Consider the following 24,259-nt stretch of genomic DNA (forward strand, 5'->3'; position numbering starts at 1 on the left):
GGATGACGCAGATCGTGTCACTTGTCCCCACGTCCAACCCCGCCACGATGTCCCCACGTCCAACCCCCCCATGACGTCCCCGCGTCCCCAGGATGACGCAGATCGTGTCACTTGTCCCCACGTCCAACCCTTCCACGATGTCCCCATGTCCAACCCCCCGATGACGTCCCCGCGTCCCCAGGATGACGCAGATCGTGTCACTTGTCCCCACGTCCAACCCCCCCACGATGTCCCCATGTCCAACCCCCCCATGACGTCCCCGCGTCCCCAGGATGACGCAGATCGTGTCACTTGTCCCCACGTCCAACCCCCTTACAATGTCCCCATGTCCAACCCCGCCACGATGTCCCCATGTCCAACCCCCCCATGACGTCCCCGCGTCCCCAGGATGACGCAGATCATGTCACTTGTCCCCACGTCCAACCCCCCTACGATGTCCCCATGTCCAACCCCCCCATGACGTCCCCAGGTCCAACCCCCCCATGACGTCCCCGCGTCCCCAGGATGACGCAGATCGTGTCACTTGTCCCCACGTCCAACCCCCCTACGATGTCCCCATGTCCAACCCCCCGATGACGTCCCCGCGTCCCCAGGATGACGCAGATCGTGTCACTTGTCCCCACGTCCAACCCCCCCACGATGTCCCCATGTCCAACCCCCCGATGACGTCCCCGCGTCCCCAGGATGACGCAGATCGTGTCACTTGTCCCCACGTCCAACCCCCTTACGATGTCCCCATGTCCAACCCCCCATGACGTCCCCGCGTCCCCAGGATGACGCAGATCGTGTCACTTGTCCCCACGTCCAACCCCCCCACGATGTCCCCATGTCCAACCCCCCCATGACGTCCCCATGTCCAACCCCCCCATGACGTCCCCGCGTCCCCAGGATGACGGAGATCGTGTCACTTGTCCCCACGTCCAACCCCGCCACGATGTCCCCATGTCCAACCCCTCCATGACGTCCCCGCGTCCCCAGGATGACGCAGATCGTGTCACTTGTCCCCACGTCCAACCCCGCCACGATGTCCCCATGTCCAACCCCTCCATGATGTCCCCGCGTCCCCAGGATGACGCAGATCGTGTCACTTGTCCCCACGTCCAACCCCCCGATGACGTCCCCGCGTCCCCAGGATGACGCAGATCGTGTCACTTGTCCCCACGTCCAACCCCTCCACGACGTCCCCACGTCCAACCCCCCCACGATGTCCCCATGTCCAACCCCCCCATGACGTCCCCGCGTCCCCAGGATGACGGAGATCGTGTCGCGCGTCTCCAAGAAGAAGCTGGGCCGCCACGTGCGGGCGCTGGTCTTCGAGCTTTGCTGCAACGACGACACCGACAACGACGTGGAGGTTCCCTACGTGCGCTACAGCATCCGCTAGCCCCGCCCCCTGGGGGGCGGGGCCTCCCCGGGACACGCCCCCCAGCCCACCTGACCACACCCCCCCGGCCCTGCTGGCCACGCCCCCCCCTTCCAAGAAACCCCGCCCCCAACCCCACCCCATTGGTTGCCCTTTAGTTGTTGATGTGTCTTGGCCCCGCCCACCCCGGGAAGGGGGCGGGGCTTGGGGTGGGGTGGGGCGGGGCCGGGGACCTGCCCAATAAAAATAGACGTTGGCAAAAAGGGGGCGGAGCTTGTTGGGGGGGGTGGAGGGGGGGAGGAAGTGACGTCGGTGATGGCGTGGGTGATGTCAGAGGGGGGTGGCGCCAAGATGGCCGCTGGGTGACACTGGTGACCCCAATATGGCCGCCGGGTGACATCGGTGACCCCAATATGGCCACCAAGTGACATCGATGACCCCAATATGGCCGCCCGGTGACATCGGTGACCCCAATATGGCCACCAAGTGACATCAATGTGGCCCCAATATGGCCAAGTGACATCGATGACCCCAATATGGCCGCCAAGTGACATCGGTGGCCCCAATGTGGCCACCAAGTGACATCAAAATGACCCCAATATGGCCGCCCGGTGACATCGGTGACCCCAATATGGCCGCCCAGTGACATCAGTGACCCCAATATGGCCACCAAGTGACATCAAAATGACCCCAATATGGCCGCCCGGTGACATCGGTGACCCCAATATGGCCACCAAGTGACATTGGTGACCCCAATATGGCCACCAAGTGACATCAAAATGACCCAAATATGGCCGCCCGGTGACATCGGTGACCCCAATATGGCCACCAAGTGACATCGATGACCCCAATATGGCCACCAAGTGACATCGGTGACCCCAATATGGCCACCAAGTGACATTGGTGACCCCAATATGGCCGCCCGGTGACATCAATGACCCCAATATGGCTGCCCGGTGACATCGGTGACCCCAATATGGCCACCAAGTGACATCGATGACCCCAATATGGCCGCCCGGTGACATCGGTGACCCCAATATGGCCACCAAGTGACATCGGTGACCCCAATATGGCTGCCCGGTGACATCGGTGACCCCAATATGGCCACCAAGTGACACTGGTGACCCCAATGTGGCCACCAAGTGACATCGGTGACCCCAATATGGCCGCCCGGTGACATCGATGACCCCAATATGGCCGCCGGGTGAGGAGGTGACACTGGGGACACAAGGGGACACTTGGGGCCACCAGAGCGCCTTTATTGGGGGGGACACACTTGGTGGCACCCGGCCCAGGTTGGGGACGTCGCCGTCACCTCCGGGAAGGTCCCCGCGGGTCGGGGGTCCCCACGTTGTCACCCACGGGTGTCACCGGCGCCTGCGGACAGGTCCCCGACGCTCGGCGCCGTGTCCGTGTCCCCGAGGGGCTCGGTGGCACCTGGGGGGTCAGGGACACACGGGGTCCCCAAGGGCCTTGGTGTCACTTGAGGTCCCCGTGTCCCCCATGGGCTCAATGTCCCCAAGGGTCTCGGTGTCACTTCAGGTCCCTGTGTCCCCCATGGTCTCGATGTCCCCAAGGGCCTCGGTGTCACGTGAGGTCCCCATGTCCCCCATGGTCTCAATGTCCCCAAGGCTCCTGGTGTCACCGGAGGTCCCCATGTCCCTCCCAGTTTCAAGGTCCCCAAGGGTCTCAGTGTCACTTGAGGTCCCCGTGTCCCCCATGGTCTCGATGTCCCCAAGGTCCCGGTGTCACCTGAGGTCCCCGTGTCCCCCATGGTCTCGATGTCCCCCAGGCTCCTGGTGTCACTTGAGGTCCCCGTGTCCCCCATGGTCTCAATGTCCCCAAGGCTCCTGGTGTCACTTGAGGTCCCCGTGTCCCCCATGGTCTCAATGTCCCCAAGGCTCCTGGTGTCACTTGAGGTCCCCGTGTCCCCCATGGTCTCAATGTCCCCAAGGGTCTCGGTGTCACCCGAGGTCCCCATGTCCCCCATGGTCTCAATGTCCCCAAGGGTCTTGGTGTCAATGGAGGTCCCCATGTCCCCCCCCAGTTTCAAGGTCCCCAAGGGCCTCGGTGTCACCCGAGGTCCCCATGTCCCCCATGGTCTCAATGTCCCCAAGGCTCCTGGTGTCACCTGAGCTCCCCGTGTCCCCCGTGGCCTCGATGTCCCCGCGGGTCTCGCTGTCCCCGAAGGTCCCGCTGTCCCCAGGTCTCTGGGTGTCCCCCGTTTTGTCCTTGTCCCCCCGTTTCGCTCTCCTCAGCTCCCGGTACCGAGTGGCGGCTGCTGTCAGCGCCCCCTGCAGGCCGGCCAGCTCCACTGCCACCGCCACCCCTGGGGTCAGAGGTTACGGGGGGTCAGAGGTCACCGGGGGGGGTCAGAGGTCACAGGGGGAAACACCAAAAGGTGACACAAGGTCATGAGCTTTAACCCTCTTCCCCCTTTACTTTGGGGTCCCCCCCCTACTTTTGGGGACACGCCCCCAAAGATTTTGGGGAACCCCCAATTCTTGGGACCCCCCCAAGGTTTTGGGGACCCCCCCCGCCCCGGTTCTAGGGAACCTCCCTTTTGGGGACCCCCCCCCTTAGATTTTTTTTGGGACCCCCAACCCCCCCAGGTTTGCGGAACCCCCCCAAGGTTTTAAGGACCGCCCCATTTTGGGGACCACCCCCAGATTTTGGGGACCCCCTCCCCCCCAGGTTTGGGGACCCCCCCCTTCCCCAAGGTTTAAGGGACCCCCCCATTTTGGTGACCCCCCCCCTCAATTCTTGGGACACCCCCAGGTTTTGGGGACCCCCCCTGGTTCTAGGGAACCCCAATTTTGGGGACCCCCCCCAGGTTTACAGACCCCCCCAAGGTTTTAAGGACCCCCCCCCCTTTTTGGGGACAACCCCCAGATTTTGGGGACCCCCCCCCAGGTTTGGGGACCCCCCGAAGCTTTAAGAGACCCCCCCGCAGTTTTGGGGACCCCCCCCTCACCTCTGCAGAAGTTCCCCTGCGCTCTCCTCAAGCTGGGGGGCACTAGGACCCCGAACCACCTCAGGGGGTCGGGGGGGACTTGGCGGGGGGACGTTGGGGTCCCCTCCCCCAAAACAGGGTCACCCCGGCGCTGCCGCAGCCCTGGGTGGGGCAGGGACACCCCAAATTAATGGGGGGATCACCAGCACCCATAGACACAAATAGGACCCCCCAGCACCCATAGACTGCCCACCCATAGACCCCCCCACCCCCGGACCCCCCCACCTATAGACACCCCACCCATGGGTGCCCCCGCCCATAGACCCCCCCACCCATGGGTGTCCCCCGCCCATAGACCCCCCCCAACACCCATAGACCTCCCAGCACCCATAGACTCCCACCCATGGGTGCCCCCCACCCATAGACCCCCAGCACCCATAAACCCCCACCCATGGGTGCCCCCCACCCACAGACCCCACCCATGGGTGCCCCCCACCCATAGACCCCCAACACCCATAGCCCCCCCCCAGCACCCATAGACCCCTCACCCATGGGTGCCCCCCACCCATAGACCCCCAGCACCCAGAGACCCCCAGCACCCATAGACCCCCACCCATGGGTGCCCCCCACCCATAGACCCCCCAGAACCCATAAACCCCCACCCATGGGTGCCCCCCACCCATAGACCCCCAGCACCCAGAGACCCCCAGCACCCATAGACCCCCACCCATGGGTGCCCCCCACCCATAGACCCCCAACACCCATAGCCCCCCCCAGCACCCATAGACCCCCCACCCATGGGTGCCCCCCGCCCATAGACCCCCAACACCCATAGCCCCCCCCAGCACCCATAGACCCCCACCCATGGGTGCCCCCCACCCATAGATCCCCAACACCCATAGCCCCCCCCCAGCACCCACAGACCCCCCACCCATGGGTGGCCCCCACCCATAGACCCCCAGCACCCATAAACCCCCACCCATGGGTGCCCCCCACCCATAGACCCCCAACACCCATAGACCCCCAGCACCCATAGACCCCCACCCATGGGTGCCCCCCACCCATAGACCCCCAACACCCATAGCCCCCCCCAGCACCCATAGACCCCCCACCCATGGGTGCCCCCCACCCATAGACCCCCAGCACCCATAGCCCCACCCAGCACCCATAGACCCTCACCCATGGGTGCCCCCACCCGTAGACCCCCAGCACCCATAGACCCCCCCACCCATGGGTGCCCCCCGCCCATAGACCCCCAACACCCATAGACCTCCCAGCACCCATAGACTCCCACCCATGGGTGCCCCCCACCCATAGACCCCCAGTACCCATAGCCCCCCCCAGCACCCATAGACCCCCCACCCCCAGACCCCCAGCACCCATAGACCCTCACCCATGGGTGCCCCCCACCCATAGACCCCCAGCACCCATAAGCCCCCACCCATGGGTGCCCCCCACCCATAGACCCCACCCATGGGTGCCCCCCGTACCGTCGTCCCCCCAGGGTTGTTGGGGGTCCCCTGTCCCCGTCACCTCCAGGAAGTCCCAATGTCCCCCCGGGTCCTGCCTGGGGACACACACGGTGTCACTAGCACCCGCTGGGACACACCTGGAACCCGCCGTGTGTCCCCATGTCCCCCCAGTGTCCCCAACCCCCCCCCAGTGTCCCCATATCCCCCCAGTGTCCCAATGTCCCTCCCAGTGTCCCCAACCCCCCGCAGTGTCCCCATGTTTCCTCCCCAGTGTCCCCAAGTCCCCCCAGTGTCCCCAAGTCCTCCCAGTGTCCCCATTTCCCCCAGTGTCCCCAACCTCCCCAGTGTCCCCATGTCCCCCCCAGTGTCCCCATGTCTCCCCCAGTGTCCCCATTTCCCCCAGTGTCCCCAACCTCCCCAGTGTCCACAAGTCCCCCCAGTGTCCCCATTTCCCCCAGTGTCCCCAAGTCCCCCCAGTGTCCCCATGTCTCCTCCAGTGTCCCCAACTCCCTCCAGTGTCCCCAACCCCCCCCAGTGTCCCCATTTCCCCCAGTGTCCCCAACCTCCCCAGTGTCCCCAAGTCCCCCCAGTGTCCCCAACCCCCCCCAGTGTCCCCATTTCCCCCAGTGTCCCCACATCCTCACAGTGTCCCCGTGTCCCCCACAGTGTCCCCATGTCCCCCGCAGTGTCCCCAACCCCCCCCCAGTGTCCCCATTTCCCCCAGCGTCCCCACATCCTCACAGTGTCCCCGTGTCCCCCACAGTGTCCCCATGTCCCCCCCAGTGTCCCCAACTCCCTCCAGTGTCCCCATGTCCCCCAGTGTCCCCAACCTCCCCAGTGTCCCCATTTCCCCCCAGTGTCCCCACAGTGTCCCCCTGTGTCCTCATATCCCCCCACTGTCCCCATGTCCCCAGATGTCCCCACAACCCCCCTGTCCCCATGTCCCCCTGTCCCCATATCCCCCAATGTCCCCATGTCCCCCTGTCCCCATATCCCCCTGTCCCTCTGTCCCCATGTCCCCTGATGTCCCCACAACCCCCCTGTCCCCATATCCCCCTGTCCCCATGTCCCCCAATGTCCCCATGTCCCCCTGTCCCCATATCCCCTTGTCCCCGTCCCCATGTCCCCATGTCCCCTGATGTCCCCCGGTCCCCATATCCCCTTGTCCCCGTCCCCATGTCCCCTGATGTCCCCCTGTCCCCATATCCCCCTGTCCCTCTGTCCCCATGTCCCCTGATGTCCCCACATCCCCCCTGTCCCCATATCCCCCTGTCCCCATGTCCCCCAATGTCCCCATGTCCCCCTGTCCCCATATCCCCTTGTCCCCGTCCCCATGTCCCCTGATGTCCCCCTGTCCCCATATCCCCCTGTCCCTCTGTCCCCATGTCCCCTGATGTCCCCACATCCCCCCTGTCCCCATATCCCCCTGTCCCCATGTCCCCCAATGTCCCCATGTCCCCCTGTCCCCATATCCCCTTGTCCCCGTCCCCATGTCCCCCTGTCCCCATGTCCCCCGTCCCCATATCCCCTTGTCCCCATCCCCATGTCCCCATGTCCCCCCATCCCCATGTCCCCCGGTGTCCCCCTGTCCCCACCTGGGCAGGACCCTCACGCGGGGGACAATGGTGGCCCCGTACTGGAGGGACGAGACGCGGTGACATCCCAGGGAGTAGCGCGACTGGGACAGGGACAGCCAGCCCTGGGGACAGGGGGTGACATGTCCCCACAGCCCCGTGTGCGTCCCCACGTCCCCAGATGTCCCCACGTCCACCTGTCCCCATATCCCCCTGTCCCCATATCTCCATGTCCCCTTGTCCCCATATCCCTCTGTCCCCATGTCCCCATATGCCCCTGTCCCATGTCCCCCTGCCTCCCTGTCCCCATGTCCCCCTGTCCCATGTCCCCCTGTCCCCATGTCTGTCCCCCTGGCCCCATATCCTTCTGTCCCCATGTCCCCCTGTCCCCAGATCCCCCTGCCCCCAGATCCCCATGTCCCCCTGTCCCATGTCCCCCTGTCCCCCTGTCCCCATGTCGGTCCCCCTGTCTGTCCCCATGTCCCCCTGTCCCCATGTCTGTCCCCCTGCCTGTCCCCACGTCTGTCCCTCTGTCCCCATATCTGTCCCCATGTTGGTCCCCCTGTCTGTCCCCATGTCCCCCTGTCTGTCCCCCTGTCCCCATGTCTGTCCCCCTGTCTGTCCCCATGTCTGTCTCCCTGTCCCCATGTCTGTCCCCTGTCCCCCTGTCTGTCTGTCCCCCTGTCTGTCCCCCTGTCCCCCTGTCTGTCCCCCTGTCCCCATGTCTGTCCCCATGTTCCCCTGTCTGTCCCCATGTCCCCATGTCTGTCCCCCTGTCTGTCCCCACGTCTGTCCCTCTGTCCCCATATCTGTCCCCATGTCGGTCCCCCGTCTGTCCCCATGTCCCCCTGTCTGTCCCCCTGTCCCCATGTCTGTCCCCTGTCCCCCTGTCTGTCTGTCCCCCTGTCTGTCTGTCCCCCTGTCTGTCCCTGTCTGTCTGTCCCCCGTCCCCCTGTCTGTCCCCCTATCTGTTCTCCTGTCCCCCTGTCTGTCCCCCTGTCCCCATGTCTGTCCCCCTGTCCCCCTGTCTGTCCCCCTGTCCGTCCCCCTGTCTGTCCCCGTCCCCATGTCCGTCCCCCCTGTCTGTCCCCATGTCCCCTCGTCTGTCCCTGTCTGTCCCCCTGTCCCCATGTCCGTCCCCCATGTCTGTACCCCTGTCTGTCCCCGATCTGTCCCCCTGTCCCCACGTCTGTCCCCCTGTCTGTCCCCCTGTCCGTCCCCTTGTCTGTCTGTCCCCCTGTCTGTCCCCATGTCTGTCCCCATATCTGTCCCCATGTCTGTCCCCCTGTCCCCATGTCTGTCCCCTGTCCCCCTGTCTGTCCCCCTGTCCGTCCCCCTGTCTGTCCCCATGTCCCCCTGTCCGTCCCCCTGTCCCCTCTCACCTCCCGCATCAGCTCCCCCAGCTCCTCCCGTTTCTGCTCCAGCGCCTCCAGCGCCCCCAGCAGCTCCAGCAGCGCCTTGTCCAGCTCCATGTCCAGCCCGGGCGACCCTACGGAAACAAACGGAGAGTTACGGGCGACCCTACAAAAACAAACACCCGGCCCGGGATCCCCCTCACGGACCCGCCATCGCCACCGCCACCGGCCCGCGCCGCGGCCTCAGGCCGGGCCGCCGCCTCCTCCAATAGCAGCCGCCCCCGCCGCTCCTCCGCCAATCAGCGCTCGCAGCGGGGCGGGAGGCGGGGCTTGGCTGAGGGCCGGCGAGGCGGCGTGCTGAAGCCGGCTCGGCCGCCATCTTGCTTGAGGGCGTCGCGTCGTTCTCCAGCAACGGGCTCTCCCATTGGCTGTCCCCCCTGCTCCCGGCCAATCGGAGGCGGCGGTGTTGGGAGGTGCCGGCGTGTGGAGAGCGGCGAGGAGTGGGGCGGCCGCCACTATGGTGAGCGGAGGGGTCGGTGTTATTGTAGGGTCGCGGAGGGGCTGGGGGGGGTCTGCTTGTGTCCCCGCCGTGTCCCAATGTCCCCCCTAATGTCCCCATAACCCCCGATGCCCCTATAACCCATAATGTCCCCATAATCCCCGATGTCCCCATAACCCCTCAATGTCCCCATAACCCCCTAATGTCCCCATAACCCCTAATGTCCCCAGAACCCCTCAATGTCCCCAGAACCCCTCAATGTCCCCAGAACCCCCTAATATCCCCACAACCCCTTAATGTCCCCATAACCCCCCACAATGTCCCCATAAGCTCCTAATGTCCCCATAACCCCCCTAATGTCCCCACAACCCCCTGATGTCCCCGTAAACCCCCTAATGTCCCCATAACCCTCCTGATGTCCCCACAACCCCCTGATGTCCCCATAACCCCCCCAATGTCCCCATAACCCCGTAATGTCCCCATAACCCCCTGATGTCCCCATGTCCCCCCATAATGTCCCCCCTAATGTCCCCATAAACCCCTAACGTCCCCATAACCCCTTAATGTCCCCACAACCCCCAAATGTCCCCATAACCCCCCCTAATGTTCCCATAACCCGTAATGTCCCCATAACCCCCCCAATGTCCCCATAACCCCCTAATGTCCCCATAACCCCCCTAATGTCCCCATAACCCCCCTGATGTCCCCACAACCCCCTGATGTCCCCGTAACTCCAAAATGTCCCCATATCCCCCCCTAATGCCACCATAACCCCCTATAACTTCTTCCCAATGTCCCCATAACCCCCCCCTAATGTCCCCATGACCCCCCAATGTCACTTTTGTCCCTTTTTGTCCCCAGCTGCGTCATCAGCCCCACGACTTCCTGCAGCGCAGGGGCAGCGATGACCCCCCCTAATGTCCCCATAACCCCCCATAATGTCCCCATAAGCCCCTGTAACTTCTCCTCAATGTCCCCATGACCCCCCTAATGTCCCCATAACCCCCTAATGTCCCCATAACCCCCTGATGTCCCCATAACCCCCGCAATGTCCCCATAACCCCGTAATGTCCCCATAACCCCGTGATGTCCCCATGTCCCCCCATAATGTCCCCCCTAATGTCCCCATAAACCCCTAACGTCCCCATAACCCCTTAATGTCCCCACAACCCCCAAATGTCCCCATAACCCCCCCTAATGTCCACATAACCCGTAATGTCCCCATAAGCCCCCCAATGTCCCCATAACCCCCCTAATGTCCCCATAACCCCCCTGATGTCCCCACAACCCCCTGATGTCCCCGGAACTCCAAAATGTCCCCATATCCCCCCCTAATGCCACCATAACCCCCTATAACTTCTTCCCAATGTCCCCATAACCCCCCCTAATGTCCCCATGACCCCCCAATGTCACTTTTGTCCCTTTTTGTCCCCAGCTGCGTCATCAGCCCCACGACTTCCTGCAGCGCAGGGGCAGCGATGACCCCCCTAATGTCTCCATAACCCCCCATAATGTCCCCATAACCCCCTGTATCTTCTCCCCAATGTCCCCATGACCCCCCCTGATGTCCCTGTCTCCCCCGATGACGTCGGTTTTGTCCCTTTTTGTCCCCAGCTGCGTCGTCAGGCCCGCGAGCGCCGCGAGTTCCTGCGGCTGCGGGAGCAGCAGCAGCGGCTGCAGCGGCAGCAGCAGCGCAGGGAGCAGCTCAGGCAAGCGCTGGACGGTGAGGGGCGCGAAAAGGGACAAAAAGGGACAAAAGGGACAGCGGGGTGGGGGTGACAGGGACGTCGGGGGGGGTCACGGCGACCTTATGGGGGGTTATGGGGACGTTACGGGGGGTTACGGGGATATTTGGGGGGGGGTTATGGGGATATTTGGGGGGGGTTATGGGGGCATCAAGGGGGGTTATGGGGATATGGGGGGGGGGTATGGGGACATTAGGGGGGTTATGGGGACATTATGGGTTATAGGGACATTAGGGGCTTATGGGGACATCGGGGGGTTATGGGAACATCATGGGGTTATCGGGACATTATGGGGGGTTATGGGAACATCATGGGGTTATGGGGACATTAGGGGGGTTATGGGGACATTAGGAGCTTATGGGGACATTAGGGTTGTTATGGGGACATTATGGGGGGGTTATGGGGACATTAGGAGGGGTTATGGGGACATTAGGAGCTTATGGGGACATTAGGGGTGTTATGGGGACATTATGGGGGGGTTATGGGGACATTAGGGGCTTATGGGGACCTTAGGGGGGTCATGGGGACATTATGGGTTATGGGGACATTAGGGGGGTTATGGGAACATCATGGGGTTATGGGGACCTTATGGGGGTTATGGGGACATTAGGAGCTTATGGGGACATTAGGGGTGTTATGGGGACATTATGGGGGGGTTATGGGGACATTAGGGGGTTATGGGGACATTAGGGGCTTATGGGGACCTTAGGGGGTCATGGGGACATTAGGGGGTTTTGGGGACATTAGGGGGGGTTATGGGGACATCGGGGGGGTTATGGGAACATCATGGGGTTATGGGGACACTAGGGGGGGTTATGGGGACATTAGGGGTTATGGGGCATTGGGGCTTGGGGGGTCAATGGGGTTTGGGGGTTCAATGGCGGTTTGGGGGTTCAATGGGGTTTTGGGGTCAATGGGGTTTTGGGGTCAATGGGGTTTTGGGAGGTCCTGGGTGGATCAATGGGGTTTGGGAGGTTAATGGAGGTTTTGGGGTCAATGGGGTTTGGGGGGTCCTGGGGGAAGTCAATGGAGTTTTGGGGGGTCCTGGGGGGGGGGATCAATGGGTTTGGGGGGTCAATGAGGGTTTTGGGGTCAATGGGGTTTTGGGGGGTCCTGGGTGGCTCAATGGGGTTTGGGAGATTAATGGAGGTTTTGGGGTCAATGGGGTTTGGGGGGTCCTGGGGGAAGTCAGTGGAGTTTTGGGGGGTCCTGGGGGGGGTCAATGGGTTTGGGGGCTCAGTGGGGTTTTGGGGGGTCCTGGGGGGGTCAATGGGTTTGGGGGGTCAATGAGGGTTTTGGGGTCAATGGGGTTTTGGGGAGTCCTGGGGGGATCAATGGGGTTTGGAGGTTAATGGAGTTTTGGGAGTCAATGGGGTTTTGGGATCGATGGGGTTTGGGGGGTCAATGGGGTTTGGGGGGGTCCTGGGGGGGGATAAATGGGGTGTGATATTTTTGGGGTCCCCCCCTGACCCCCCATTTCCCATCGTCCCCCCCAGAGAACCGTCTGCTGCCCCCGGAGCTGCGGCGAGAGGCCCTGAAACTGCAGAGGGAGCTGGAGTTTGACCCCCCGGGGGAGACGGGTGAGCGGGGACCCCAAAAACACCCCCAAACACCCTAAACCACCGCTGAACACCCCAAAAACACCTCAAAATACCCCAAAAACCACCCCAAAATACCCCAAAAACCACCTCGGAACACCCTGAAATATTCTAAAATGCCCTGTAATACCCCCAAAACACACCCGAAAACATCCTGAAATGCCCCAAAATACCCCAAAAAACACCCCAAAACACCCTAAAATACCCCAAAAAGGTGCCAAAAAAATAGCCCCCAAAACAGCCCCGAAACACCCCAAAAACCAGCCCCAAAACGTTCTAGAATTCCCCCAAAAAACCCTAAAATACCCCCAAAATCACCCCAAAACACCCCGAAATACTCTGAAGTACCTTGAAATACCCTAAAATACCCCCAAACCAGCCCAAAATAACAGCCCCAAACACCCAAAAAACCCCCAAAACCACTCCAAAAAATCACCCCCAAAATGAGAATCAACTTACCCCATTTTATCCCCGGAATAAGAAATTAAATTCATCCCAAATCTCCCAATTTGGGATCAGATTTGCCCCGTTCTTACTCCAAAATGTGGCAGCGAGATTCTCTTAATCCCCCCCAAACGAATTTAAATTTCCCCAAATTCCTTTCAAAATTTATATCAAATTCACCCCAAATTACCGCAATTTCTCCTACCCCCCCCACATTCCACTCAAATTCACCCCAAATTTCACTCAAATTTCCCTCATTTCCCCCCAAATATTCCCCCACCCCGCACTTCAACTGAAGCTCCACAACCCGCCCCAAAACAAGCCCCAAATTTGCCCCAAATCCCCCCAAAACGCCCCAAATTCCCCATTTCCCGGAGTGGGCGGGGCCGTGGCTGGGCCTAGGGGGCGTGGCCTGGCTAAGCCCCGCCCCCAGAGCCCGGTCACCATGACGACGAATACAAGTGGGCGGGGCTGGAGCCGCCCCAGGTGATGGTGACGACCTCGCGTGACCCCAGCGCCCGCCTGCGCCTGTTTGCCAAGGTGGGTGGGGCTTCTGGGGGTGTGGCCTGCGTGGGGGGTTCCCATTGGGTGGAGCTTGGTGGTGGGCGGGGCTTGTGGGCAGCCTCGGTCTCCCCAATAGGTGTCTATGGGAGGGGGTGTGGCTTGTGTATGGTGTTCCCATTGGGTGGAGCTTGGTGGTGGGCGGGGCTTGTGGGTAGTCCCCCCCAATAGGTGTCTATGGGAGGGGGCGTGGCTTAGAGGGGTGTGGCTTGTGGGGGTTCCCATTGGGTGGAGCTTGGTGGTGGGCGGGGCTTGTGGGCAGTCCCCCCCAATAGGTGTCTATGGGAGGTGGCGTGGCTTAGAGGGGTGTGGCTTGTGGGGGGGTTCCCATTGGGTGGAGCTTGGTGGTGGGCGGGGTTTGCGGGCAGCCTGAGTCTCCCCAACAGGCATCTATGGGAGGGGGCGGAGCCTATCGGCAGTGGGTGGAGCCTGCTGGGGGCGTGACCTCAATGTGGGAGGGGCCTCTGTGGCCACGCCCCCTGGTCCAGTATCTGGTGCTATTGGAGGGACCCACAGTGGGATATCAAGGGCTGATGGGAGGGGGCGGGGCCTATCGGCGGTGGGTGGAGCCTGCTGGGGGCGTGGCCCCAATGTGGGAGGGGCATCTGTGGCCACACCCCCTTTGGCCACGCCCCCTGGTCCAGTAGCTGGTGCTATTGGAGGGACTCACAGTGGGATATCAAGGGCTGATGGGAGGGGGCGGGGCCTATCGGCGGTGGGTGGAGCCTGCTGGGGGCGTGGCCACGAGGTGGGAGAGGCCTCTGTGGCCACGCCCCGTTTGGCCACGCCCCCTGGTCCAGTATCTGGTGCTGTTGGAGGGACCCACAGTGGGATATCAAGGGCTGATGGGAGGGAGTGGAGCCTATGGGGGCGTGGTCGGGGTGGGCGTGGCCTCTTCCTGACCACGCCCCCCTCCGTCCCCGCCCCCAGGAGCTGTGCCTGCTGATCCCGGGCGCGCGGCGGATGAACCGGGGCCGGGCGGATTTGGGGGCGCTGGTGGGGGCCTGCAGGGCGGCCGGGGTCACCGACCTGCTGCTGCTGCACGAGACCCGCGGGGACCCCGGTGAGCGACCGGGAGTTGTGGGAGAGGGGGCGGAGCTAAGGGAGAGGGGGCGGGGCCGAGGGCAGGGGCTAAGGGGGGGCGGGGCCTTGGGCCTATAAGGGGCTTGGCAAAGGGAAAGGGGGCGGGGCTAAGGGTGAAGGGGAGGAGCTTATAGGGGAGGGGCTAAAGGCAAAGGGGGCGGGGCTAATGAGAGAAGCAGGGGAAAGGGCGGGGCCTAGGGATGGGGCGGGGCTAATGAAAGGGGCGGGGCCAAGGGGAAGTGGCTCTAGATAGGAGGGTGAGGGGCGGGGCCTAGTGGCAAGTGGGTGGGGCTAAAGAAAGGGGCGGGGCCAAGGGGAAGGAAGTGGCTCTAGATAGGTGGGGGCGGGGCTTATGTGGGTGGGCAGGGCTAAAGAAAGGGGCGGGGCTAATGAAAGAGGCGGGGCCAAGGAGAAGTGGCTCTAGATCGGGTGAGGGGCGGGGCCTGGTGGCAAATGGGCGGAGCTTATGTGGGTGGGCGGGGCTTGTGAGAGGTGCCCTGGGGTGGGGCTAAAGAAAGGGGCGGGGCTAATGGAAGGGCGGGGCTAATGGAAGGGGCAAGGAGCCACTGGGGGTTACTGGGAGATACTGGGGGTTACTGGGAGGCTCTGGGGGTTACTGGGAGCCACTGGGGGTTACTGGGAGCTACTGGGGGTTACTGGGAGCCATTCGGAGTTATTGGGAGCCACTGGGAGGTACTGGGAGCTATTGGGGGTTACTGGGAGCTACTGGGAGCCACTGGGGGTTACTGGGAGCAACTGGGGGTTACTGGGAGCCACTGAGCGTTACTGGGAGCTACTGGGAGCCATTCGGAGTTATTGGGAGCCACTGGGGGTTACTGGGAGCTATTGGGGGTTACTGGGAGCTACTGGAGGTTACTGGGAGCCATTCGGAGTTATTGAGAGTTACTGGGGGTTACTGGGAGATACTGGGAGCCATTAGGAATTATTGGGAGCCACTAGGAGCTACTGGGATTTATTGGGAGCTACTGGGATTGGGGGGGGGGAACACTTTGGTGGGGGGTCCCGGGGGGGGGGCGTGGCCTGAGGGGGCGTGTCCCACTGAGGCCCCGCCCCCGCGGCTCTGTGTCCCCAGACGGGCTGTCCCTGTGTCACCTCCCCCACGGCCCCAGCGCCCACTTCACGCTGAGCGGGACCGTCCTGCGCAGGGACACGGGGGGACGCGGGGGCGCCCCCCTGGCCGCGCCGCACCTGCTGCTGCTGGACTTGGACACGGCGCTGGGACGCAGGGTGGGACACGGGGACAATGGGGGGACATGGGGACTTGGGGACATTGGGGAGACTGGGGACACTGGGGGGACAGGGGACACTGGGGACAATGGGGGGACTGGGGACTTGGGGACATTGGGGAGACTGGGGACACTGGGGGGGAAATGGGGATACTGGGGGGACAGGGGACACTGGGGACAATGGGGGGACTGGGGACTTGGGGACATTGGGGAGAGTGGGGACACTGGGGGGAAATGGGATAGTGGGGGGACAGGGGACACTGGGGACAATGGGGGGACTGGGGACACTGGGGGGACTTGGGGACGTTGGGGGGACAGGGGGGACACCAGGGACACTGGGGACAATGGGGGGACTGGGGACAGTGGGGGGGAAATGGGGACATTGGGGGAACTTGGGACAGTGGGGGGACTTGGACACTGTGGGGACATGGGGACATTGGGGGGACTTGGGACAGTGGGGGGACTGGGACATTGGGGGGATATGGGGACACTGGGGGGGAAATGGGGACAATGGGGGGACTGGAACACTGCGGGGGAAATGGGGATACTGGGGAGACAGGGGACACCGGGGACAATGGGGGGACTTGGACATTGGGGGGACATGGGGACAATGTGGGGACTGGGGACACTGGGGGGACTGGGGACACTGGGGGGGAAATGGGGATACTGGGGGGACAGGGGACACCAGGGACACTGGGGACAATGGGGGGACTGGGGACACTGGGGAGACTGGGGACATTGGGGGGACATGGGGACCTTGGGGGGACACGGGGGCACCCCCCTGGCCGCGCCGCACCTGCTGCTGCTGGACTTGGACACGGCGCTGGGACGCAGGGTGGGACACGGGGACAATGGGGGGGACATGGGGACATTGGGGGGGACTAGGGACAGTGGGGACATGGGGACCTTGGGGGGACACAGGGGCGCCCCCCTGGCCGCGCCGCACCTGCTGCTGCTGGACTTGGACACGGCGCTGGGACGCAGGGTGGGACACGGGGACAATGGGGGGACATGGGGACTTGGGGACATTGGGGAGACTGGGGACACTGCGGGGGAAATGGGGATACTGGGGGGACAGGGGACACTGGGGACAATGGGGGGACTGGGGACTTGGGGACATTGGGGAGACTGGCGACACTGCGGGGGAAATGGGGATACTGGGGGGACAGGGGATACCAGGGACACTGGGGACAGTGGGGGGACTGGGGACATTGGGGGGACTTGGGGACATTGGGGGGACAGGGGACACCAGGGACACTGGGGACAATGGGGGGACTGGGGACACTGGGGGGGACATGGGGACATTGGGGGGACTTGGGACACTGGGGGGACTGGGACACTGGGGGGGACATGGGGACATTGGGGGAACTTGGGACAATGGGGGGACTTGGGGACATTGGGGGAACTTGGGACAGTGGGGGGACTGGGACATTGGGGGGATATGGGGACACTGGGGGGGAAATGGGGACAATGGGGGGACTGGAACACTGGGGGGGAAATGGGGATACTGGGGAGACAGGGGACACCGGGGACAATGGGGGGACTTGGACATTGGGGGGACATGGGGACATTGGGGGGACTGGGGACAATGCGGGGACTGGAGACACTGGGGGGACATGGGGACAATGGGGGGACTGGGGACACTGGGGGGGAAATGGGGATACTGGGGGGACAGGGGACACCGGGGCCACTGGGGGGACTGGGGACATTCGGGGGACATGGGGACATTGGGGGGACACGGGGGCGCCCCCCTGGCCGCGCCGCACCTGCTGCTGCTGGACTTGGACACGGCGCTGGGACGCAGGGTGGGACACGGGGACAATGGGGGGACATGGGGACTTGGGGACATTGGGGAGACTGGGGACACTGGGGGGGAAATGGGGATACTGGGGGGACAGGGGACACTGGGGACAATGGGGGGACTGGGGACTTGGGGACATTGGGGAGACTGGGGACACGGGGGGGGAAATGGGGATACTGGGGGGACAGGGGACACTGGGGACAATGGGGGGACTGGGGACACTGGGGGGACATGGGGACATTGAGGGGACACGGGGGCGCCCCCCTGGCCGCGCCGCACCTGCTGCTGCTGGACTTGGACACGGCGCTGGGACGCAGGGTGGGACACGGGGACAATGGGGGGACATGGGGACACTGGGGACAATGGGGGGGGGCTTGGACATTGGGGGGACTGGGGACACTGGGGGGACTTGGACATTGGGGGGACTGGGGATAGTGGGGGGCCATGGGGACATTGGGGGGACAGGGGACACCAGGGACACTGGGGACAATGCGGGGACTGGGGACACTGGGGGGGACATGGGGACATTGGGGGGACTTGGGACACGGGGGGGACATGGGGACAATGGGGGGACTGGGGACACTGGGGGGGAAATGGGGATACTGGGGGGACAGGGGACACCAGGGACACTGGGGACAATGGGGGGACTGGGGACGTTGGGGGGACTGGGGACAGTTGGGGGAAATGGGGACATTGGGGGGACTGGGACACTGGGGGGGACATGGGGACAATGGGGGGACTGGGGACACTGCGGGGGAAATGGGGATACTGCGGGGACAGGGGACACTGGGGACAATGGGGGGACATGGGGACAATGCGGGGACTGGGGACATTGGGGGGACAGGGGACACTGGGGGGGCAATGGGGCCATGGGGACAATGGGAGGACTGGGACACTGGGGGGACAGGGGACACTGGGGGTCTAGGACACTGGGAGGCATGGGGACAATGGGGGACATGGGGACATGGGTGGTTATGGGGACACCGCTGTGTCTGCGGGGGACACTTGGTGACCCCGTCCCCCCAGGTGGGCACGATCCTCAAGCACCTGTTCCCCGTCCCCCGGCCCGACAGCCACCGCGTGGTGACATTCGCCAACCAGGACGACGTCATCCTGGTCCGGTGGGTGACACGGGGGGGTCCCCGGACGCCTGGGTCCCTTCCTGTTCCCTCCTGGTCCGGTGGGTGACACGGGGGGGTCCCCGGACGCCTGGGTCCCTTCCTGTTCCCCCCTGGTCCGGTGGGTGACACGGGGGGGTCCCCGGACGCCTGGGTCCCTTCCTGTCCCCCACAGTCCAGTGGGTGACACGGGGGGGTCCCCGGACGTCTGGGTCCCTTCCTGACCTCCCCCTGGTCCGGTGGGTGACACGGGGGCCTCCCCGGACGTCTGGGTCCCTTCCTGACCCCCCTGGTCTGGTGGGTGACACGGGGGGGTCCCCGGACGCCTGGGTCCCTTCCTGTTCCCTCCTGGTCCGGTGGGTGACACGGGGGGGTCCCCGGACGCCTGGGTCCCTTCCTGTCCCCCCCAGTCCGGTGGGTGACACGGGGGTGTCCCTGGATGCCTGGGTCCCTTCCTGTCCCCCCCCGAGTCCGGTGGGTGACACAGGGGGGTCCCCGGACGCCTGGGTCCCTTCCTGACCCCCCTGGTCTGGTGGGTGACACGGGGGGGTCCCCGGACGCCTGGGTCCCTTCCTGTCCCCCCTGGTCCGGTGGGTGACACGAGGGGGTCCCCGGACGCCTGGGTCCCTTCTTGTCCCCCACAGTCCAGTGGGTGACACGGGGGGGTCCCCGGACGCCTGGGTCCCTTCCTGTCCCCCGCCCGGTCCGGTAGGTGACACAGGGGGGTCCTCGGACGCCTGGGTCCCTTCCTGTCCCGCCCTGGTCCGGTGGGTGACACGGGGGGGTCCCCGGATGCCTGGGTCCCTTCCTGACCTCCCCCTGGTCTAGTGGGTGGCACGGGAGGGGTCCCCGGACGCCTGGGTCCCTTCCTGTCCCCCCTGGTCCGGTGGGTGACACGGGGGGGTCCCCGGACGCCTGGGTCCCTTCCTGACCTCCCCCTGGTCCGGTGAGTGACATTTGGGAGTCCCCGGACGCCTGGGTCCCCGCTGACCCCCCTCGTTGTCCCCCCCCAGGAACCACGTTTACCGGCGCCGGGGGAAGGAGGTGGAGCTGGAGGAGGTGGGACCAAGATTCCAGCTGCGCCGTGAGTGTCCCCATGTCCCCAAGTGTCCTTGTCCCCATGTCTATCCCTTGTCCCCTGTCCCCATATCCCCACGTCCCCTTGTCCCCCTGTCCCCCTCTCCCCGCATCCCCACGTCCCCATGTCCCCCATGTCCCCACATCCCCATGTCCCCCTGTCCCCTTGTCCCCATGTCCCCCTGTCCCATGTCCCCATATCCCCCTGTCCCCTTGTCCCCATGTCCCCCTGTCCCCATGTCCCCGTCCCCACATCCCCATGTCCCCCGTCCCCATATCCCCACATCCCCTTGTCCCCATGTCCCCATATCCCCACATCCCCTTGTCCCCACGTCCCCATGTCCCCACATCCCCCGTCCCCATGTCCCCATGTCCCCACGTCCCCATGTCCCCACATCCCCCGTCCCCATGTCCCCATGTCCCCCCGTCCCCATGTCCCCCCGTCCCCATATCCCCCTGTCCCCACATCCCCATGTCCCCTTGTACCCATATCCCCCTGTCCCCATGTCCCCCCGTCCCCATATCCCCTGTCCCCACATCCCCCGTCCCCATGTCCCCACATCCCCCTGTCCCCATATCCCCATGTCCCCATATCCCCCTGTCCCCCTGTCCCCCCCATATCCCTGGTTGTCCCCATGTCCCCACATTGTCCCCGTGTCCCCCCCAGCCTACCTGATCCGCCTGGGCACCCTGGACCAGGGTGACGCCGCCGACGTCGAGTGGCGCTGGCACCCCTACACGGCCACGGCGCGCAAGCAACGCCTGCTGGCCAGCGCCTGACCGGACGCCTGGGTCCCCTCCAGGACGCCTGGGTCCCCTCCAGGACACCCGAGTCCCTCCCGGACTCCTGGGTCCCTCTTGGACTCCTGGGTTCCCCCGGACTCCTGGTCCCCAAGGACACCCGAGTCCTTCCCGGACTCCTGGGTCCCTCCCGGACTCCTGGGTCCCCCTGGACTCCTGGGTCCCCTCCAGGACACCCAAGTCCCTCCCGGACTCCTGGGTCCCCCTGGACTCCTGGGTCCCTCCGGACTCCTGGGTCCCCCCGGACTCCTGGGTCCCCTGGACTCCTGGGTCCGTCTCGGACTCCTGGGTCCCCCCCAGACTCCTGGGTCCCCCTGGACTCCTGGGTCCCCCCGGACTCCTGGGTCCCTCTGGACTCCTGGGTCCACCCCAGACACCCAAGTCCCTCCCGGACTCCTGGGTCCCTCCCGGACTCCTGGGTCCCCCGGACTCCTGGGTCCCCCTGGACTCCTGGGTCCCTCTCGGACTCCTGGGTCCCTCCGGACTCCTTGGTCCCCCCGGACTCCTGGGTCCCCCGGACTCCTGGGTCCCCCTGGACTCCTGGGTCCACCCCAGACACCCAAGTCCCTCCCGGACTCCTGGGTCCCCCCATTCATTTCTACCACAATAAACACTTTTTTACAGTTTAACCCTCTGCAGCTCAATTGATTGACAGCTGGTTTCTATGACAACCATGACATCATGGGGGGGGGGGAACCCAGGCATCCGGCTCCACCCCCTCCCTTAATTAACCCCCCCCCTTAATTAACTCACCGCCAAATTAGTGGTGTTTTTTTTTTTTTTTCCTCCTTAAAACTTTATTACATAAAAAAATAAGTTCCTCGCGGCTTTAACTCTTCCGAGGGGGCGGGGCTACAAAGGGGGGGCGTGGCCTGGGGAAAGGGGGCGTGGCTATGGCTTGGCGCGAATTCTCCCTGAAGGCAAAAGGGGGCGGTGGGCGGGGCCTCGAGGTGGGCGGGGCCTCTCTGGCCCCACCCCCTCCCCCACCACGTGACCCGTTTCTGTCAAGCCCCGCCCCCTCACCCCCCCCCCCCCCCCCCCCCCCCCCCAGTTTGTCCCAAATTCCCGGTTTTTAAGCCAAAAAAAAAAAAAACCCCGCGAAACTTGAGGGGGATGGGGGCGTGGCCTCCGCAGGCCACGCCCCCTCGGGGAGGGGCGGAAGTGGCGGGGCGTTCTTAAAGGGGCCGCACCCCACTCAGCGCCTTAAAGGGGCAACGCCCGGGTGGACCCCACCTAAAAGTCTACAGGGTTTGGGGTGGGGGGGGTCTTAAAGGGGCCGCGCCCCAATTCCGGGGGCGGTTCCAGTGTCAAAAAATAGAAGCTCTGAGAGTGGGGGAGGGGCCCGGGGTGGGGGAAGCAGGGGGGGAGGGGAGCGATCCCCTAAACCTGACGTCATTTTTGGGGGGGGGGGGGCTCGATTATCCCTTGGAACCAATTTGGGGGGGGGGTTGTTCCCTGTGCTGAAATTGCTGCCCCGAAATTTGGGGTGTGCCCCTCCTCATGTGCAACACCAAACCCCCGCTCCCCCAAAATTTAAGTTCCCCTCCCCCTCACTTGCTTCACCCCAATTTCTCCCTGTGGCCCCACCCCCTCTTCAATTCCCCCCCATGTTTAGTTCCCAGAAATTTCCTTTTCTCCCCCTCACCCCCACGTGTAATTAATTCCGTTCCCTCATAATTCCCCCCATTAACCCCCATTCATTCCTGACACCCCCATTAACCCCCATTCATTACTAAACCCCCATTAACCCCAATTTACTGACACCCCCATTAACCCCCATTCATTACTAACCCCCCCATTAACCCCCATTCATTACTGACCCCCCCCCCATTAACCCCCATTCATTACTAAACCCCCATTAACCCCAATTTACTGACACCCCCATTAACCCCCATTCATTACTAACCCCCCCATTAACCCCCATTCATTACTGACCCCCCCCCATTAACCCCCATTCATTACAATCCCCATTAACCCCCATTCATTCATTACCGACACCCCCATTAATCCCATTCATTCCTAACCCCCCCATTCAATATTACATCCCCATTAAGCCCCATTCATTACTATCCCCATTCACCCCCATTCATTCATTCCTAACACCCTCATTGACCCCCATTATTATCCCGATTAACCCCCATTCATTCATTCCTGACACCCCCATTAACCCCATTCATTATTATCCCCATTAACCCCCATTCGTCATTATCCCCATTAATCCCCATTCATTCATTCATTACTAACCCCCATTCATTCCTGACACCCTCATTAACCCCCATTCATTCATTCATTACTAACCCCCCCATTAACCCCCATTCATTACTGACACCCTCATTAACCCCCATTCATTACTGACACCCTCATTAACCCCCATTCATTCATTCCTGACAACCCATTAACCCCCATTCATTCATTCATTACTGACCCCCCCATTAACCCCCATTCATTACTGACACCCTCATTAACCCCCATTCATTCATTCCTGACAACCCATTAACCCCCATTCATTCATTCATTACTGACCCCCCCATTAACCCCCATTCATTACTGACCCCATTAACCCCCATTCATCACTGACCCCCCCCCCATTTATTACTACTCCCCCACTAACCCCCATTCATTACTGACCCCCCCATTAACCCCCATTCATTCATTACCAACACCCCCATTAACCCTCATTCCCTACTAACCCCCCCCATTAACCCCCATCCAGTCATTACTGACCCCCCCATTAACCCCCATTCATTACTAACCCCCCATTCATTATTATCCCCATTAACCCCCATTCATTCATTACCGACATCCCCATTAACCCCCATTCATCACTGACCCCCCCCATTCATTACTACCCCCCATTCATTACTACCCCCCCATTCATTACTACCCCCCCATTCATTACTATCCCCCCATACATTACGACCCCCCATTCATTACTGACCCCCCCATTCATTACTACCCCCCCATTCATTACTACCCCCCCCATTCATTACTACCCCCCATTCATTACTACCCCCCCATTCATTACTACCCCCCCATTCATTACTATCCCCCCATTCATTACTACCCCCCCCCATTCATTACTAAACCCCATTCATTACTAACCCCCCCATTCATTACTACCCCCCCATTCATTACTACCCCCCATTCATTACTAACCCCCCATTCATTACTACCCCCCCATTCATCACCACCCCCCCATCCATTTCCTTACCCCCCCCATCTCCCCAACAGGGGGCAGTGCTCACGCCCCATCAACCCCCATTCATTAACCCCCCCCCCTCCCCCCATTAATTACCATAATTACCCCCTCCCAATCGATTAATCCCCCCCCCCACCGACAGACAAGCCTGGCAGCAGCGCCCCCCGGGGACCAACACGTGACAGCGCGGGGCAGGGGGTCTGGGGGTGACGCCGGGGGGTCCCGGGCAGGGCCGATAAGACTCGAGGTCGCACAACAGCTCCACCAAATCGTCCACCGAACGCAGCCGGGGAGGGCGACACGTCAGCACCTCGTGGGCCGGGGGGGGACCGGGCGACTCGGGGCCACCAGCACCCGAAAAGCCAAACC

At 63.0% G+C, this 24,259-nt stretch overlaps 4 protein-coding genes across 5 annotated transcripts in view; 2 read left to right on the forward strand and 2 right to left on the reverse strand.

Annotated features, from left to right (window-relative positions):
* The window catches only part of UBA1 (ubiquitin like modifier activating enzyme 1), a 46,381-nt gene extending 44,755 nt beyond the window's left edge, over positions 1-1,626 (forward strand). Inside the window, 1 exon segment of the mRNA XM_065653293.1 lies at positions 1,249-1,626. Coding sequence (XP_065509365.1) covers positions 1,249-1,384 — 136 coding nt within the window. The 3' untranslated portion in view covers positions 1,385-1,626.
* A 975-nt stretch (positions 1,627-2,601) lies between these two features.
* Positions 2,602-9,006, reverse strand: CCDC115 (coiled-coil domain containing 115). 2 transcript variants are annotated; one of them, XM_065653362.1, is made up of 7 exons: positions 8,925-9,006; positions 8,745-8,851; positions 7,384-7,487; positions 5,807-5,883; positions 4,338-4,478; positions 3,495-3,692; positions 2,602-2,800 (listed from the first exon to the last, which is right to left on the reverse strand). In XM_065653362.1, exons 1-7 carry the CDS (start codon positions 8,929-8,931, stop codon positions 2,718-2,720), a joined length of 717 nt encoding a protein of 238 aa, XP_065509434.1. In that variant the 5' UTR covers positions 8,932-9,006; the 3' UTR covers positions 2,602-2,717. The 2 variants fall into 2 exon arrangements, with proteins under 2 accessions (XP_065509434.1, XP_065509435.1); XM_065653363.1 differs by lacking the exon at positions 2,602-2,800 and adding an exon at positions 2,822-2,909.
* Positions 9,007-9,180: 174 nt separating this feature from the next.
* Positions 9,181-21,454, forward strand: IMP4 (IMP U3 small nucleolar ribonucleoprotein 4). The gene is made up of 9 exons (XM_065653332.1): positions 9,181-9,237; positions 10,831-10,939; positions 12,458-12,541; positions 13,437-13,543; positions 14,495-14,627; positions 15,741-15,895; positions 18,722-18,816; positions 19,827-19,897; positions 20,558-21,454. The coding sequence occupies exons 1-9, from the start codon at positions 9,235-9,237 to the stop codon at positions 20,668-20,670; spliced, it is 870 nt and encodes a 289-aa protein (XP_065509404.1). The 5' UTR covers positions 9,181-9,234; the 3' UTR covers positions 20,671-21,454.
* A 66-nt stretch (positions 21,455-21,520) lies between these two features.
* The window catches only part of MBD1 (methyl-CpG binding domain protein 1), a 25,237-nt gene continuing 22,498 nt past the window's right edge, over positions 21,521-24,259 (reverse strand). Inside the window, exons 13-14 of the mRNA XM_065653209.1 lie at positions 24,067-24,227; positions 21,521-21,605 (exon numbers count right to left, since the gene is read on the reverse strand). Of these exons, the coding sequence (XP_065509281.1) occupies positions 21,521-21,605; positions 24,067-24,227 (246 nt within the window). The remainder of the gene's footprint in view (positions 21,606-24,066; positions 24,228-24,259) is intronic.

The sequence above is a fragment of the Caloenas nicobarica genome, chromosome 29 (assembly GCF_036013445.1).
Source record: "Caloenas nicobarica isolate bCalNic1 chromosome 29, bCalNic1.hap1, whole genome shotgun sequence".
NCBI lineage: Eukaryota > Metazoa > Chordata > Aves > Columbiformes > Columbidae > Caloenas > Caloenas nicobarica.

Excerpts from the sequence above, each read along its gene's own strand:
- CCDC115 (XM_065653362.1), bottom strand. Across the intron at positions 4,479-5,806 it reads ACAACCCTGGGGGGACGACG|GGCTGCGGCAGCGCCGGGGT; the intron begins GTACGGGGGGCA and ends TGCCCCACCCAG. Across the intron at positions 2,801-3,494 it reads GGGGGACACGGGGAGCTCAG|GTGCCACCGAGCCCCTCGGG; the intron begins GTGACACCAGGA and ends CTGACCCCCCAG.
- IMP4 (XM_065653332.1), top strand. Across the intron at positions 10,940-12,457 it reads GCTCAGGCAAGCGCTGGACG|AGAACCGTCTGCTGCCCCCG; the intron begins GTGAGGGGCGCG and ends CGTCCCCCCCAG. Across the intron at positions 19,898-20,557 it reads ACCAAGATTCCAGCTGCGCC|CCTACCTGATCCGCCTGGGC; the intron begins GTGAGTGTCCCC and ends TGTCCCCCCCAG.